The sequence below is a fragment of the Salvia hispanica genome, chromosome 3 (assembly GCF_029641045.1).
Source record: "Salvia hispanica isolate PSC_SH4W2 chromosome 3, Shi_PSC_v1, whole genome shotgun sequence".
Lineage (NCBI taxonomy): Eukaryota > Viridiplantae > Streptophyta > Magnoliopsida > Lamiales > Lamiaceae > Salvia > Salvia hispanica.
Window position 1 is genome coordinate 11,448,480 of NC_142694.1, and position 16,780 is coordinate 11,465,259.

Here is a 16,780-nt window from a genome sequence, read left to right on the forward strand (position 1 = left end):
ACATCTAGTTAGTACCGCAATGTTTAAAAATAATGAAATTTCAATTATTTTCAGTTGTCCTATTTTATTTAAAATGAAGTCTTTTGACTCGAAACGATATCCTTTCAATAAAATAAATATTACTATTTCTTTTGTTTTCTTATCCAAATTAAATAATGTCGTTTAAACATCATCAAATACCTCGTATTATTCATGGATAAAGTAATTGTGAAAGACTAAAACTTAGTGATTTAATATTAAATTTTCAAATATTATGCTGATCAGATTTTGAACAAAATTCATAGCTGTTATCTTCGTAATGAAATACGGTGAGGAAAAAAATCAAAAATTTACACATTAACAAAGACGTTTTTTGAAAAAACAAAATCAAATACAAAGGTTTATCATACTAAAATAACAATAATTTGTGCGGTACACCATATTGATCATATGCTATAATTATAAATCACATGTTTAATCAAGTGTTGTGGAATCAACCCAAGGGAGGTGGTCGAGTGATATAAAACTCGTTCATTTAGCCAAGTGGTCAGAGGATTGATCTATGTCTTTGGGTATGGAACAACTTTAAATCCTTGGGTCAGTTGTCTTATCCTTCGAGGTGCCTATAAATTAGCACGAGAAATAATTAATGGATCTGCCGATACGTCCCTTTCGTTAAACGAAAAAACAAATAAAGTGTTGTGTACTCCATCAATCTTAAATCGCTTAGACTCGTGTTATTTTGAGGAGATGCTTGTGTGTATCCCACCAGAATTTTCCACACCAATTATTGAAGTGTTGCTTCACTCATTCTCATTTTTCCAATTCTTTCCATAATATAACTATAATATTTTTTGATGGTAGACTATTTGCTCGGACATATATAGGAAACAAGTGGGGTATATTTCACAGATGCTGCTTTTGCTATAAAACAAGACATTCATTCATTGCAGATGCAGAGTATTGCATGATCAGTCATTTTCTTCTTTCAAAAGTCCATAATATAAAAAAATTATGCCTAGCTATATACTGTATATATATACTATACTGCATGTTTATTTATTTTTTTAATAATTAATCGGATATTCAATTAATGTAACATATCTTGTGACTCTGGAACAGCTTTGTAAGATGTCGCGTGTAAATTCAGAAACATGTAAACACGCGTGAAAAGGATCTAAATATATATATTTCGATACTAACGAGATTAATGATTCGCATAAGAAAAAGAAAGATCATATACATGTTTAATTAATTGAAAAAATATTATCGTACACAATTAATTAAATTTGTTCCTTTAAAAAAGAAGGCAGATTTGTTCAAATAAAATCAGATTCATTTGTTAACTTTTATTACCTACTGTAATACTGTTAAAAGATCATATCAGCGATTAACTAGTAGGCGTATTAATGTAATTTATAATTAGAATATCAAATTAACTGTGGGTAATCCAATTTTTACTTTAATTAATTAATTTCAAGAATTTAAACAATGTAATTTTCTTATATAAATTATACTATAATTTTTAGAGTTTCAATAAGTTAATTTTAATCTATAAATATTGCAATTTGAATAAATATATGAAACTGAATATAAATAAATAATTGTGGTTAAAATTCAAAATATTTACAAGAATGTGTGAAACGTAAACTTTTATCACAAAATTCGGGACTAAATTCCATAGTGTGCAACAAATAATAATAATAATAAATTGTAGTACTACGTGTTTACGAATAGTGTAAATAGTTTTCATCCATCATGATGAGTCCTTATACGCATTAGGTCACTTCGCTAAGAATTAAACTAAGATTAAACCGTGATTTACTTCCTTAAGGGTAAAGCCTTTTTGGGATAGGAAATCACTTTTGGAGTACAATAATATCTAACAAAATATAAAAAGTAGAATTTGCAAAAATAAAATCAAACAAAGTGTAAAAAGTGGGATTTGCAAAAAGAAATATCGTGTGGTGTTAGAATTATTGGAACATCAATCATTTTTGGTAGAAGGCAGTATCTATCACCAATTGAAACCGACAAACAAGTGTCGAAGTCGTTACATGCATGTACAAATAATTTCGAGGACAAATTGAGCACGAGTGGGTCTATCTTATTTCCTAAGGTAGTTGCACTTTTTTTTTTCTTTTATCGATTTGTTCCGTCAATTTAATCACAGAATTGATTGGTCGAACAACGTAGAATTTAATTTTAATTTCTCAAAAGGCGATTCGTACTGTACTGTTATAACTTATAAGAAAAGAACCAAACGTGTAGTATTAATTATGATAGCAAATTCGAATTTTGGTTGTCTCATATTTTTAGTTTTTATTTATTGGTTAATAAATTGAGACCGACCAAACCCGGGTTCTGTATTTGTCACGTGGGCTAAGGCCCATATATAAGTGAATGGGTTGACAATAGATGGCGTGTATTTCCTTTATTTTCATTGGTTGAGTTTGATTACAACTCATTATTAATGTTAATTACTAATAAATTAAAAAAATACAATTTGATTCATTTAAGTCAATATAGATGTGACAACCTCATCATTTCAAATTTTAGAATTCATGGTTCATGATTCAAGTTGTTGAATTTTGATGTGTATTGTTGTATTGATGCTTATGCGAATTTTGTCTCCGCATACTAATTTCATGAAATTAGTGATTACAAATTAATGATCCCACATGATATCAGTATATATGGAGGAGCCGATTTTTTAATTTTTTTTATACTTTAAATTGAGAATTTGAGCTTTAGAATTGGGATCTAGAACGAATAAAAATTTAATCGTTCGAACTTATTAGTACGTAATATGTTTAACCCATTATAAAGACCAATATAGAGGGACTAAATAAATGAAAATTTTAATTTATCATTTGGATGCCAGATTAACAGAGAGAGATAGACTAAATAAATAAATGTAGTATTTGTTTAATTAGAATGTACTGGGCTTACATTACATTCATTCTGGGCTTGGACCTAAAAAGGGCCGCTGAAAAAATTAAACTCTTTTTTTCAGATATCGACACTCTTATTTGTATACAGAGACGATTCTCAATATGGGTTTGTTAATTACCACTATTTCGTCTAAATTAAAACAAATAAAAATATAAATTTGGATAAGATAAATAATAAATTAAAATAATCTATTTATAAGATCAATATTCACAACATAGCCCCAACCCCATATTCAACTTCAAATTTAGCCACAGCTCCAACTTTTAGCACTCACGTCAATATTTCATTCAACCACAAGTAACCATAATTTCACCTAAATTCAGTTACTCAGGTCCTACTCAAAATGTCTATATTCTTTAATGATCCGAGATTTTAAAAAGAGTTGTTAGATAAAGAAAGTAGAGAGAGAAAAAATGTAGTTAAATATTTTTAATAAAGAAAGACGAGAGAGCCAGGGATTTATTTCCAAAAATAGAAAATGAACATCTTGAATAGTATACAAATTAAAAAGAAAGGTGGACATCTTGAGTAAGATGGAAATAGTACAACTCAATTTTTAATTTCACTAATATCACGCTTGTGCTATGCACAGATAATATATTTTTAAAACATTAATTTTCAATTTAAAATTAATTAAATATAATTAGAATCAATATAAATAATAAACTATATAAGTAACAAAATTAGATCTTACCATTTATAGCCTCCAATCTCAAATGCATTGCTCCGAAGTTCTCTTTTGTTAATTTGTCAAAACTTTTCAATTTTCTATGCATGCTTTCCATATATGTTAGATGGTTTAGGACTTGAAACATTTAACTGACCAAATGAACAGTGACTAATGATAATAAAACTGCAGTGTTCAGTTATTCACCAGTATTAAGATGAAAATGTGAATTAAATAAGCATCCCTCTTTTTGAAGGATCCTGAAACTATTTCTACTTCAGAAACATATCAACAGATTGTGGACACCACCTGTTAAGATATCAACAAAATATAAATGACACACCTCCATCATTGCCGTAATCACTATCCCAATAAGGAGGCGAAGTTGATGGAGTTCCATTCTCAACCTGGCCCAACGACCTCCATTCTATCAATACTTCTTCATACTGGCATTTATGCTGCTCACTCAAATCTCCTTCAAACGACCTCCCATCCATCAGTGATTGATTTCTCCAAATTTGCGTAAATTTGAATTGATTTTTGATATTTTTCTTACTCCTTTTCAATTTCAGAGTTTCTCTTCTATCCTTCTTCCCATAAGTTTCGATATTCAAAAAAGAATACTACCAAGGTATCAAAGCAAATAAGAAATCATTTTCTAAGTTTAAAAAGTGCTCAGAATGAATGTCAGGAAATAAGATAGTAATCACGATTAAAAGATCTTCCGGATGCATAGGGAACACAAATAAGTTCATAATTGAGCTCATGAGAAGAAAACAGTGAATGATCCAAATTAATAATGCACAGTACTCACTACTCAACAATGATAATAAGCTGTATGAGTAAATCGAACCCTTTGATTTTGCAACATAAAGAACTGAATGATCAAACATAGTGGTAACTCCACAACTCATTGAGCAATTGCTCTAAAAAGATTGATCTCAAGCAGGCACTTCAAACTGAACTTCGTCAAGATAAAATCAAATTCCAAATTAACACATCAATTAACTCCCTATTAACTTTAAATAACTCTCCACTAACTTCAAATAATTACCCACTAATATAACCACCAAGAAACCGTATAATATAGCAGATTAATATTTACTATTACTACATTTCATTCAAAAGAAAAAAACAGTTTTATTAAAATAATAATATACTATATTTTAAAAGAATATTTCCCTAAATACCCCCAAAACTCCCATTTTATATATTTTATAGATTTCATCAGTTTTATTATTCTTTAATTTTATATGTTTATTTAACTTATGAAAAGCTAAATAAATAAATATAGATTCGGAAGTTACTCGGTAAATATTCGAATTTATGACTCAAAATATTAAATTATTAAATTGAAAATTAGAAACTACACATAAAGATACAGATTATGAAAAATTAAAATTAAGATAGTACAATATAGAGAGACCTCACCTCACCTTTATATTAGAAAAAGATTATAAATACTATTGCAATGAAGAGCTTTGGTACTTGAAGGTAAGAACTTATGTTCCATCAAAAGAAAGAAAAAAAAGGTGAGGAATAAAAGTTGTGTTGGTAAAAGAGGGAAAATGAATAGGTTGTTTCCTATTTGGAGTTATAGGAAAGTAGCCATTAATGGTGGGATAAGAGCCAGTTGGGCCCCATTAATGTAATAAGGGGTTTATCTTTAATCTTTATAATGTTATTTTTGAAACATGTTAATCTTTTTGAGCTCAATAGTTTTTTGCTTTTTTCGTAAATCGCCTTATTTAAGTTCTTTTATATTATTCGATACCAATATTATAAAAAAATGATCGCTTCTCATGAGCAGCAGCGTTATTCCTTTTCAATAGTGTGTTGAGGTTGTATTTTTTTTTCGAATTTGTATATATAATTCGGCTGGGTAATATTAAGAGAATTTAAAATAAAATTATGTTAATTTCAAGCATACTCCTATTCTATAACAATTAAATTATCTACAAAGCAAAAATAAAATTAATCAATAATAATAATGCTTGGACCACCCTGTATGCTGAGAAGACGACAAAGTGTAGTTGCCCCATTATGTGTTATATATTGTTCCTCAAAATGCACATGTAATAATTTAAATGTTAAATTAAGAAGAGTTGAAGACTTGAAATTCGAAAATGCAAACATGTGAAAGATTAAATAAAATAGATTGTGATTAATATTGAATGTCACTCTCAACATAACACTCATTTCTTATGAATTATGCATGATTCCGAATTTGTGCTACAAAATAAATAAGTAAATTAGTACATGACCCAAATCAAATTCTATCACTAACTAAGCTGAGTGTGAATTGGATAATTTAATGTGATGTGTGGAACCCTCAAATCCAGCCATTTCATTGTCGTTTTCGTTCACAACTTTTTTTCTTGACTTTCCATCATTTTCAGACTCGCAACTTCTAGTTTCTTAAGTAATATCCATAACCTCAAATTGCTGGTTGTGATGATTTCAAACAAAGAGGGATCAATTTCAACCAAGAGGATGAGTATTACATTGTTAATTAGGGCACTGATCCTATAAAGGAAAAAGAATGTGCAACATCTACAATTCTGAAGTATTTCAATAGATTAAACATATTGAAAGAGTACACGTTACATCACTCAAATACTACAAGTAATCTTAATTCTTACTCCAACATAAAATAATTTCAAAGTTTAAGATTTAAATCAAGAACATCCTCCTCCTCCTCCTTCGCCTGTTGACGTCCGAATCTGAAACTCCCCGGCCAAACTGCATGATCCGCTGCTTCGTACAAGACATGGCCTCCCACTCCATAGCCCGGCCTTCCCTCCTCAGCCCGGCCTGATACAGGCGGCTTGTGAATCTGAGAGTGAGCTTGCACACCAAGTGATCTTGCCATCACAATCCTTCCTGTCTGATAATGTCTGACAAGACCTCTCTCCCTCTTGTGAGCATTCTGGTGCCCTCCCAACGCCTGCGAGCTGTAGAATTTTCGCCTGCAGAAGTTGCACGGGAACGTCTTCCTTGCTTCTGTTGGAGGTGCAGGAGGAGGACTAGTAGTGCTAGTCCCACTCAAATTTAGCCACCCTCCTTCATCTTGCTTTTGTGCTTCTTCCATCTTTGAAGTATTAAGTACTAATAATTTAGGGTTTTTGTTGAATGAGAGCAACTACATTGGGCTATAGGGTGTTATATACTTATATATATATAGTTTTGTTAACTATGTGAGTATGTGTTAATGAGTTTATGTATGTATGCTGTTGAGATTGAGATTCCCCACTAATACTCTATCTACATCAACTTCCATTGGAGCTCTTTGGAAAAGCTAAAGGTTGACTATCAATGGACATTTAATTGGATCCATTTCTAGTCATGTCATACTCACTACTTTATCTATATATTGCCTGCCATCATATATTCTTGCCTACTACCTGTTTTTGTGCCATCTTTAATAATTGGGGGATTATGTGTCTAATTAATTCATAAAACTTATCTGCAAGCTTCTGAGCCAGTAGATATCATGTTTTATTCTAGAGGAATGATGGAACCAAAATAATAGTAATATTAATTATTTCCGGATGTAGCGTAAATTGGAGGTAGTACGGTCGAAAGAGTATGACTCGTATTCATTCTTTTGATCGGTTATCCACTGCAGTTGAATTATTTTCTTTTACGATAAAAACACAATACATTTAATTGTTTCCGGATATAGTGTAAATTGGAGGAGGTAGTGGTGAAAGCAGTTGACTCGTATTCATTTTCTTGGTTGTCCGCATAGTTGACTTATTTTTCTTTTACGGTACAAATCAATATGTTTACTTTGTTCTTTTTTCTAATTTAGCCTCTCTTCAATTGGTATTTATCTTTTGTTCATTTATCTACTTTATTCTTCTTCAATTAACCCATTAAATACATAGTATTTCTTAATTTTAGTGTTTAAATAAAATGCATCAACTCCAGTTCAACGTTTTAATTGTTTCACTGTTAATTGTTATGGTTGTTGTATAAGAAACAAAAGTGTTACTGAGAATTAGGTAAAGTAACAAAATATTTATGGAGCATTTAAACCAGTTTTCTTTAATTAGATCTGTGCTGGAAACATGAGAATCTATGTGGGGCGCGCCTATTGTTGGCAGTATATGTAATTAATTAGTTTTCGTGTTAATAATTGTTGTGTTGAGATAGTACTGTACTTGCAACCTGAGAAGAAATTTTAAAGTTTTTTTCAAAAATATCAATAATAGTTCATCATTTCCTCGTGATGACTCAAACCTCGGATGAGTAAATGAGAGATAATATTAGTGATGACTCAACCTTGGTTGGACACTACTTTAGTTTGAAGGTTTCACTAGCAAGTAGCAACTATCATTTGGCCTACATCTTGGATGAGTAAATGAGAGATAATATTAGTCATTCTAATTCTTAATCGAATATGCAAAATTCAAGAAGCTTGATAATGATTATATTTTTCACTTACACGGATATAAATTTTGACAAAAGTATCATCAGATCTTTACAAATTATTGCAAGATTATCTGTATAAAATTAGTTATTTACAGAATACATCTTGTGCTCTAGACAAACGACGTTCCTATGTTTGATGATTAGACTTTACTTTTCTGTTTTGAACACCAAGAGTTGTCTGATTTTAAGCCATAAATGGAAACACTTGGGAATTCCACTAGGTCAAGACCACAACTTCGAAGTCAGATTTCCACATCATTGCTTTATGCATTGTCCTAACTACTATACTAATATTCAATTTCATTCATCTCTTTCAACTCATATCCATACAAACATAGCTTTAATACTATAAGGAGTGAACTACACAAATGGTATCTGATCTTTCACTTTCGCACATAAATGCTACCTGATCTTTATTTTATATCGTTTTTAGTACCCAGTGACAAAAATAACCCTAGGTACCAAATATGTGAATTTTTTTTCATGGAGGATATTTTTGGAAATTTCAATTAAATGGTACCAAATATGTGATTATTTTTTCTTCCTTTCTTATTTCTCTTTTCTTATTTAGTTCCTTATTCTTTATTTTTTCTCATTTTCTTTTTTCTTTTTAGTATTTTATCTTCCTTTCTTTTTTTCTTTTTTTCTCCTTAATTTATGTTTCTTCTTCCTTTTTATTTCTTTTTTCTTCTTTTTCTTCTTTCTTTTTAGTGTTTTATACATACATCTTATTGCATTATATACATAAAAAACAAAATACCTAATTAAATTAATTATTTAAAGTAATTAAATTAATTAAATATTTTTTATTAGATTATTTTATACTCATTTTAAGGTTGAAACACCTAACTAATAATTTTCAACTTTTATATCATTACAGTTCACAATGTTAAATTTTTATTAGGGCTATATTGATTAGTTAATAATATAATAATAGCATTATTATTATTATTATTATTATTATTATTATTACATAATATTATGTGATTCATAATTTATATAATTATACTACAATTATTTAATAATTACTATTAGTTTATAGTATTATAATAATATTATTATTATAATAATTAAATATAATTATAACTATAATTATATTTAAGTTAATTTGAATGATATTAAAAATGAATTAATTATTAATTTATAACATCAAAATAATAATATTAATATTAATTAATAATAATAGTATAAAGAATTAGGAGAATGAAAGAAGATATTATAATATCACTTTTGGTACTAATTTTATGGATGCCCAAAATACCCTCTATGACATAAATGGAAAAATATATTTGTTTAAAGGGCTTTTTGGGAAGAAAATTGCATCAGGTACCAAAAATGTGATTTATAGATACCAAAAACGATATAAAATAAAGATCAAGTACCATTTACGTGCGAAAGTGAAAGACCAGGTACCATTTATGTAGTTCACTCTACCATAAATACCGTGTATAAATAAAATGCTAGTAGAAAGAAACTCATGTAAATGTAATGTTGCAATAATTTTATAATAATATAAATACGGTTCATCATTTAGCCTCATTGACTCTAAGACCATGTTTATCGGTGGGGTGGTCGGCCTCTACCTCATTTTGCAATTAAAAAAAAAAAAGAAGAATTGAAATGGTGGTTGGTCTCTCTCCTCGGCCAAGGTCTGTTGGTTGCCAACCATCAACTAGGCGGTCTCCCAAATATGTTATGAATCATCCAATGAAATTGTGCCACATGGCACAATTTCATTGGTTGATATTATTATTTTTTTAAATTGATTTATCTTTTATATGTTGTATTAAAAAATTATAAAAATTATACCAAAATTTATAATTTTTCGTCCTCTACAAATAGAGACCACATTTGCTATAGTTTTGCATAAAAGAAATCTTATCTTTTCTCTTCATATAATCCTTCTTTCTTTTGTACTATAATTTATTATTTATTAGTTCTATTTGTTGTTCATCTTGGATGATGATGAGAATAACATATTCTCTTACTCTCAAAATATTTATTCGACCCAAAATTTCATTTCTTCCCAAATTTTCAATCGTTCCCAAGATTATTTCCCGAACTTCAATGTTTTTATAATTTTTAGTTTATCATTTATTATGTTCTTTTATAATTTTTATTATTCGATAATAAACGTTTCATATAATAATACTATTGTTAAAAAATAATATATAATGGAATGGTTGGGTGGTCATTGATAAACCATGAATATATATTTGGTTGGGTTGGATGAATATTAATGATGTGGAAGATGATGTGGAGGAGATAGAAATGAATTAAATATTGAAAAAGTGGATGGTTGGGTTGAATTGGGTTGAATGGTTGCTGATGAACATGGTCTAACCCTCAATCTAATCTATTGGATAGAGTATAAATACGGTTCTTCACCTCTCCCTCTCTCTCTCTCCAACTTTTTTGCTTGTTATCTTATCATTTATTTATTTAATTGGTTGTACTTACGCATGATTCTGAAAGGTCCCATTTTGATCCCAAATAGTAATTGGCCTCCCACACCTTCACAAATAAAATACAAATACCAAAATATAAATAGGTATCTGACCTCCTTTGGTTCTTTTATTTGGACACCTGAGTCCTAACATGTCTAGAGCCTATATACGAATTATTGATGCTGTACGAATGAACTCGATCGCTCCAAGATAAGATATAGTATAAACTTTATCATGTGTATGGCATAATAATTGGTGGGGAAGGCATCCGAAATAATCTCCTAGCAAAACTGTACTTCCTATTGAGTCTTTGACAATATTAAAAAGTATATGAAAGGAAAATTCAAGATTTCAAGTTGAGCAATATTTGGGTAACTAGTTCGATGTCATAATTCCCTCAGGACTTCATAAAAGTTGCTGGGAAGTTTATTATGGTCAAAATATAATTGAATCCATATATGTGGGTGGCTACACAGTATATGATTATATTCTTTGGCTATAGGTAGTTACTTTTATGGATTCCCACTCCAGGAAACATCTAACATGTCAAGCTTTAAAGTTTAGTAACAGCAGTACTTTATTTTTTGGATTGAATTATATTCTGCAATTGACAAGACGATTCTCTAATCCTCTTTATATCACAAATTGCACCCAGCCTTCTTAACCAATTCCCTGTCTATGAAACTGGCGGATATAGCTGAACTACTGGTCATGAGATGAAGGCAAGCTTAGTCGAATATACCATAAGTTATAGAAGTAAAACCATCTTAGAGGAATCCAAAATAGATTCCACAGTCACCCTAGGCCCCTGCTATATAGAGTAACTAGTAGAATTTAACACTATCTTTTGCCAACTAAAATGGTGATCATTAAAACAAAATAGCTTAAGAGAGTGGTGAGTTTGACATCCCAGCCAGCCAGCACTAGACGTATAACTAATGGTAGAGTGGTGTAGAAAAAACAGTAAAACTTCAAATTAATTGGGAAAATAAAAAATTGACAACTGTATAGCCAGTTCTCTGGATTGTAAACACAAAAGTTTAAAGAGCATCATGACTCAAACTCCAATATACAGGTCAAGCATATGCATGCATATATAATGCAGCAATTTTTGAATGTCTCAGAATTTAAGACATTGAGCCATTAATTGCAATTCAGTCAGCAAAGGCAAGGAGGGAAGGACATATCTTTATTTGTTTTTCCTATGTAATGAGGAAAAGTTCCAGTAAGACACCCCTAACGATAAGACCCAGATCTTTGAGCTCCTTCTGCGCAAGACCCAGAAATACATTCAAGTACCTGCAACAGTGTAAGATGAGTAAATGACAACAGCAGAGAAACAGTCTGAAACTGTGTTTAACTTTTACTATAAGAGAGCTAACTTAAGTGTTTGCTGAGGTGTTTAGCACTCTGAGGCAGGGGGCGCAGTATGAACTATGTACAGCCACTTGTTACTTGTGAATAAGATAGTGGTGCAAAAGAGACATTGAGAAAGTGAGTGTGATTGTGTGAAACTCCAATCTAATCACGCCAGAGTGTGTATGGAACTGTGATTAAGAATTAAGATCTTTCCATTCTTCTACTTACACAATTTGGAAAAGGACAAGCCAGAAAAAATTAGTTCCTTCTGTTCCATTTTTAGGCATACAAGACCACCAAGATTAATGAGTATAACTACAAGACTTCAATCTCCTTGATTTCAGTGAAACATTTTGCACTATGGCAAAAAAGGAATTAGAAAGAAGCTACTGCCATCCATGTGTATCAAACCTTTTTCATTAATTAGCATACAAGTAATTTCTTGAACATTTGAGAAATAAGGCATTCCCAGAAAATGTTCAATTTGCAGTACTCTAGACATATAATATTGACACACAGACACAGATACAAACATGACAAGCATAGACTCAACCAACAATACAAGTTTCAGAACGACATTGAATTCGGAAGATCACAGTGTTTTAAGATTAATCATATTCGGCCCCAGCTATATATATTCCACATTTTGTCAAAAATTAATAACAAACAGATTTTACAAAACAATAAACTTAAAAGGCATGATCCAGTGTCTTCTATTATCTCACTTTGTTGCACGAATTGACAATTAACCTACAGGGTAGAGTGAGGGAGCCTTTGATTGCCGGGAAGCGTTGCTGAAATCACCCATCTTTTCCAATCCTCCCTATCAATCCCAAATTCCCAATCATTCCAAATCTCTTTATCAACCAAATTCAACAAAGTTACATAAAACCACATACCCCAACCTTTATCTCATAGGTGATTGCACGTAGTTACACTAATACCAGGATTCAGAAAAGGGAAAATTCCATTTCCTTTATGAACATTTAAGTATCACGATGACAATCCTCAAACAACAGTATTTGACTCACAAAGAAACTATTAGCGATCTTGACAAGAACGGCGGAAGGTACCATGGGACAGCTCACAGAAAGCCCGCACGTTGAGAGACAGATGTGAAGTCAGCTGCACTCCCGCCATGCTACTCAATGGAAGCAACGACTGCGCACATCCTAGTTCTCCCAGTGTCCTGTAACATCAAAAACTTCATAAAGTCAACAATAATTCGATAAACAAAATATCCAATGCAATAATTAGGGTAGGACAATGACGCAATTCAGCAAGAAAAATGTAGCAGTTCTGGTGCAACGTGGATTAAATTGAATCTGACCTAGGGTTGGAGAAGGAGAGGCGGGGAGGACGGAGGCGAGGGGCGACGATCGGGGAATGGATTAGGCGGGTTGGGGCGGAGAGTGGCGGCGGAGAGCGGAAGGCGGCAGCCCTTGCGGTGGGGATGAGAGATCTGGAAATTGAACCACGCCAAGCCATTGTTGTAGAGTTCTTGTGAATTTGGGGAAAGGGCTAGGGTTTTTGTCTAGGGTTTTAGAAATGATTTTGGTAATTTTGCGGTAGGCGGTAGCTCGGTTCATATTTTCCCCTTTTTAATTTAAAATATCGATAGAAATTATTTTAATTATTTAAATAAGATTAAATGTATAAAATCTAATAAGGACAAAATTAACTAATTTGAATCATAATTTTGGTTAATTTTTTATTAATCTCATAACTTTCAAAAGTAGTGAATTAAATTATAATATTTGTATAGTTGCCAATTTCTAAATATTAATATGTGGTGAACATATAATAAAAAAAAAATAGAGTACTACTACAGAAGTATAATTTGAAATTTATTGGAATTTTAATGGTACAAAACAATTTAGAAAATTGAATATGAACTTCTTTTCATCTCTATTGGGCCTAGCCCGCCATCTGTATCCCTATTTAAAAATTACATAATTAAAAAAATTCATAAAGAAATACAATAAAATGCAATAAAAAAATGCATAAAAAAATACATTAAAAAAATGTAATAAATATAAAAAATTTAAAAAATAGCATTGGTCAATCGCTCGCCGATCGGCACACCACAATGGCGGCCAGCGCATCGGCGAGCGCTCGCCCAATCTCTCGCCGATTTTGCACTGGCCGATTCCAATAGTTCAGCTAGCCGACCGGCTAGCGACGCGAATCAGCTAGCCGGTGGCACTGGCATAGCCAGTAAGGAACAAGGGGGTACAATGTACCCCCAAAACTTCCAATAATATATACTACTAAAATCCCATTTCTAACATAAAATATAAATGGTCTAGTGGTATTCGTCTTCCCCTGCAAAGCAAGAACATGGGTTTGATTCCCTTTTAGCCCCAATCGCTTGTTTCTGTAACTTTCATCCACTTGCCTTTTTATTTTTTACACTCTCTTTTATGGCTTTGTTTTTTCATTTTTATAATATAAATAAATGTATCTTTTTTGTCTTATTTTTAAACTCTCTTTTATGGCTTTGTTTTTTAATTTTTATATTTTAAATAAATTTGTCTTTTTGTCTTATTTTTTCAACTCTTCCCTAGTTCTGTTGGCTTTGTTTTTTAGACTTCTATAAATTAAAATAATTTTTTTATTGGAAAATATAAGCATGCATTATGTCCTTTTTTCAAGAATTTAACTTTTGCACGAATAAGTGAAAGGATTATTTTTGGTAAAGAGAGCACATTTCACAAAAGCTAAAATAAAATTTTAATAATATAAGTATATAAATCTAAGAGAAGTCATCTAAATATTAGTGATACAATAGGTTAATCAATTTTTTATGCATAAAAATTTTAAAAAATAAACATTTTTACTAAAGAACTGAATAAAAAGAAGGGAAAATAATTAGTAGTAAGATTTTAAAGTTATGCTTCATTGTAATATCATTCGTACCCTCAAACTCAAAATTCTGGATACACCACTGGCCGATGGACTAGCCGCTATTGGAGATGCTCTTATACTCTATTCTTCATCAGCTGTCAAGATATTCTTCATCGAGCATGCCCCTTTTAAGAAAGCACTATTACATTAACTTTGAATACATGATATACATCACACTACTCTACTTAATGATTCCATTTTCATTCAAATTTCAGATAAACTTGATTACACTAATCATCCTACTTTATGATTCCATTCAACTTATAATTAATCATACTCCTCCCACTAATTATAATACCGTACGTAGTAATTGTACATCTAATTAAGATTGTCATTATCATATTATTTGTATCAGGGATGAATGAAATGCCCTTGTTGCATAATTAGATCCCAATTTGACATTTGTAAAGAGAAATGAAAATCAGAATCAATCCATTCATCGCTTTAATGTGAGCACACACAGGCACAGCGCAGTTACCAACTTGAAAGATGCACATTAAAAAGTTAACGATAGCGCTGAGACGATTAAAAAATAAAATAAAGTTCCTTTGAAATATAGAAAACGAGCATCAAGAAATGTGGTCAAATGCATATTGCTTTGGAAGTTGGAGAGAAGAAGATCGTGAGACGAGGACTGTGTTGGAGAAATAGATCTGCATTTTTCATTTTAATACATTAATTATTTGTGAAAAGACTGTTTGTCGCTTTCACTCATTTTCCCCCCCCACACGTGTCCCCATTTTTTAATTTTGTTTTGGAGACATAATTTTGTATTTTCATATTTAACGTCCCTAAAGAAATTACTAGTAAATCATAGTATTACTACTGGGAAAGTATATAGAGTTCAATTACTAGTGAAAAATTCAAACTTTTTAATTATATGTTGGAGTACTACTTTCGTCCATCACTAGGAGTCTTATTTCTTTTCGGCATATGTTTACCGAAAAATTGATGGAAAAAAATTAGTAGAAATGAATTTCAATTAGTATTAGTTATAAATAAAATATATGAGTGGAATGTGTTTGTGAAATATATAGTTTATTATCGTTTATAAAAATGAACTAGTATTCATATTTGTGGACGGACCTAAATAGAAAAACGGGGCTCCTAATCGCCGACGGAGAGGGATTAGTAATTACGTACTCCCTCCGTCCCAAGAAAATTGATACAAAACTGTTGGTCACGGAGATTAAGAATTTATATTAAATAAATAGGAGAGATGGAAAAATAGTAAAGATAATAGAGAGTAAAGTAAATGATGAAATAAGATTAGATGTTTTGTCTTTTTGTTAAAAAGGAAAATGACTCAACTAATTTGTAAGGACGGACTAAATGGAATACGACTCAACTTTCTTGGGACGGAGAGACTACCTTTTTTAATTTTAATTTTTCAATTAATTGTCTTAAAGTTCTCCTTGTCAGTAGTTTCATTTTCTTATAAGAGACTCATGATAGCATACCCTAAATTACTTTTAGTAGCAATACCGCGAGCTTATCATCGCTTATATGTGCCGAATGGATCACTATAATATCTTAATTAGTTAATTTAAATGGCCTTTTAGCCAGACATTATATAATTAAATAATATGCCGCATATTTTAGAGCATCCACAGTGGGGCGCCTAAAGCCCGCCCTATGTATCGGGCGGCATTGCAGCACCACGTCCTATGCGATTTTCTTAGTCCACACCCTATGCATCGTCCGCGGACTAGGCACACATTTGTGCATAGTCCGACCTATTGTCCGCCCCTTTGTAAGGGGTAAGGACGATAGTCTGGACATGCACACATTTTTTCATTTTTTATTTTATATTTTATTTTCTTCTATATATATCACCATTTTTTTTACTTCATTTCACACCTTTTACTCCACTCTCTTCCCATCTCAATTTCTCTCTAAATTCAATAATGAATTCTGACGATTTTCATATTTGCAAGCATAAAATATAAAATATAAAAATAAATACTGACAATAGTATATGCCTTTAATTTGTGGTGTTTTTATATTTTTATTCTTGCTAATTGATATA

General features: G+C 31.1%; 2 protein-coding genes across 6 annotated transcripts; both read right to left on the minus strand.

The window, feature by feature from the left end:
• Window positions 1-6,133: 6,133 nt before the first annotated feature.
• LOC125216213 (zinc finger protein 7-like) lies at window positions 6,134-8,815 on the minus strand. Its single transcript, XM_048117870.2, has one exon. It carries the CDS (start codon window positions 6,690-6,692, stop codon window positions 6,261-6,263), a length of 432 nt encoding a protein of 143 aa, XP_047973827.1. The 5' UTR covers window positions 6,693-8,815; the 3' UTR covers window positions 6,134-6,260.
• Window positions 8,816-11,437: 2,622 nt separating this feature from the next.
• Window positions 11,438-13,416, minus strand: LOC125211600 (uncharacterized). 5 transcript variants are annotated; one of them, XR_016136532.1, is made up of 4 exons: window positions 13,175-13,416; window positions 12,918-13,033; window positions 12,570-12,667; window positions 11,438-11,784 (listed from the first exon to the last, which is right to left on the minus strand). XR_016136532.1 is itself a non-coding variant. In XM_048111466.2 (4 exons), exons 1-3 carry the CDS (start codon window positions 13,330-13,332, stop codon window positions 12,645-12,647), a joined length of 297 nt encoding a protein of 98 aa, XP_047967423.1. In that variant the 5' UTR covers window positions 13,333-13,416; the 3' UTR covers window positions 11,438-11,784; window positions 12,599-12,644. The 5 variants fall into 5 exon arrangements, 3 of the variants coding, with proteins under 3 accessions (XP_047967423.1, XP_047967422.1, XP_088923453.1); XR_016136531.1 differs by having other exon boundaries at window positions 12,599-12,667; window positions 12,876-13,033; XM_048111466.2 differs by having other exon boundaries at window positions 12,599-12,667.
• Window positions 13,417-16,780: the final 3,364 nt, after the last annotated feature.

Excerpts from the sequence above, each read along its gene's own strand:
- LOC125216213 (XM_048117870.2), bottom strand. The coding sequence starts at position 6,692 with ATGGAAGAAGCACAAAAGCAAGATGAAGGAGGGTGGCTAAATTTGAGT.
- LOC125211600 (XM_048111465.2), bottom strand. The coding sequence starts at position 13,332 with ATGGCTTGGCGTGGTTCAATTTCCAGATCTCTCATCCCCACCGCAAGG. Across the intron at positions 13,034-13,174 it reads CTCTCCTTCTCCAACCCTAG|GACACTGGGAGAACTAGGAT; the intron begins GTCAGATTCAAT and ends TTGATGTTACAG.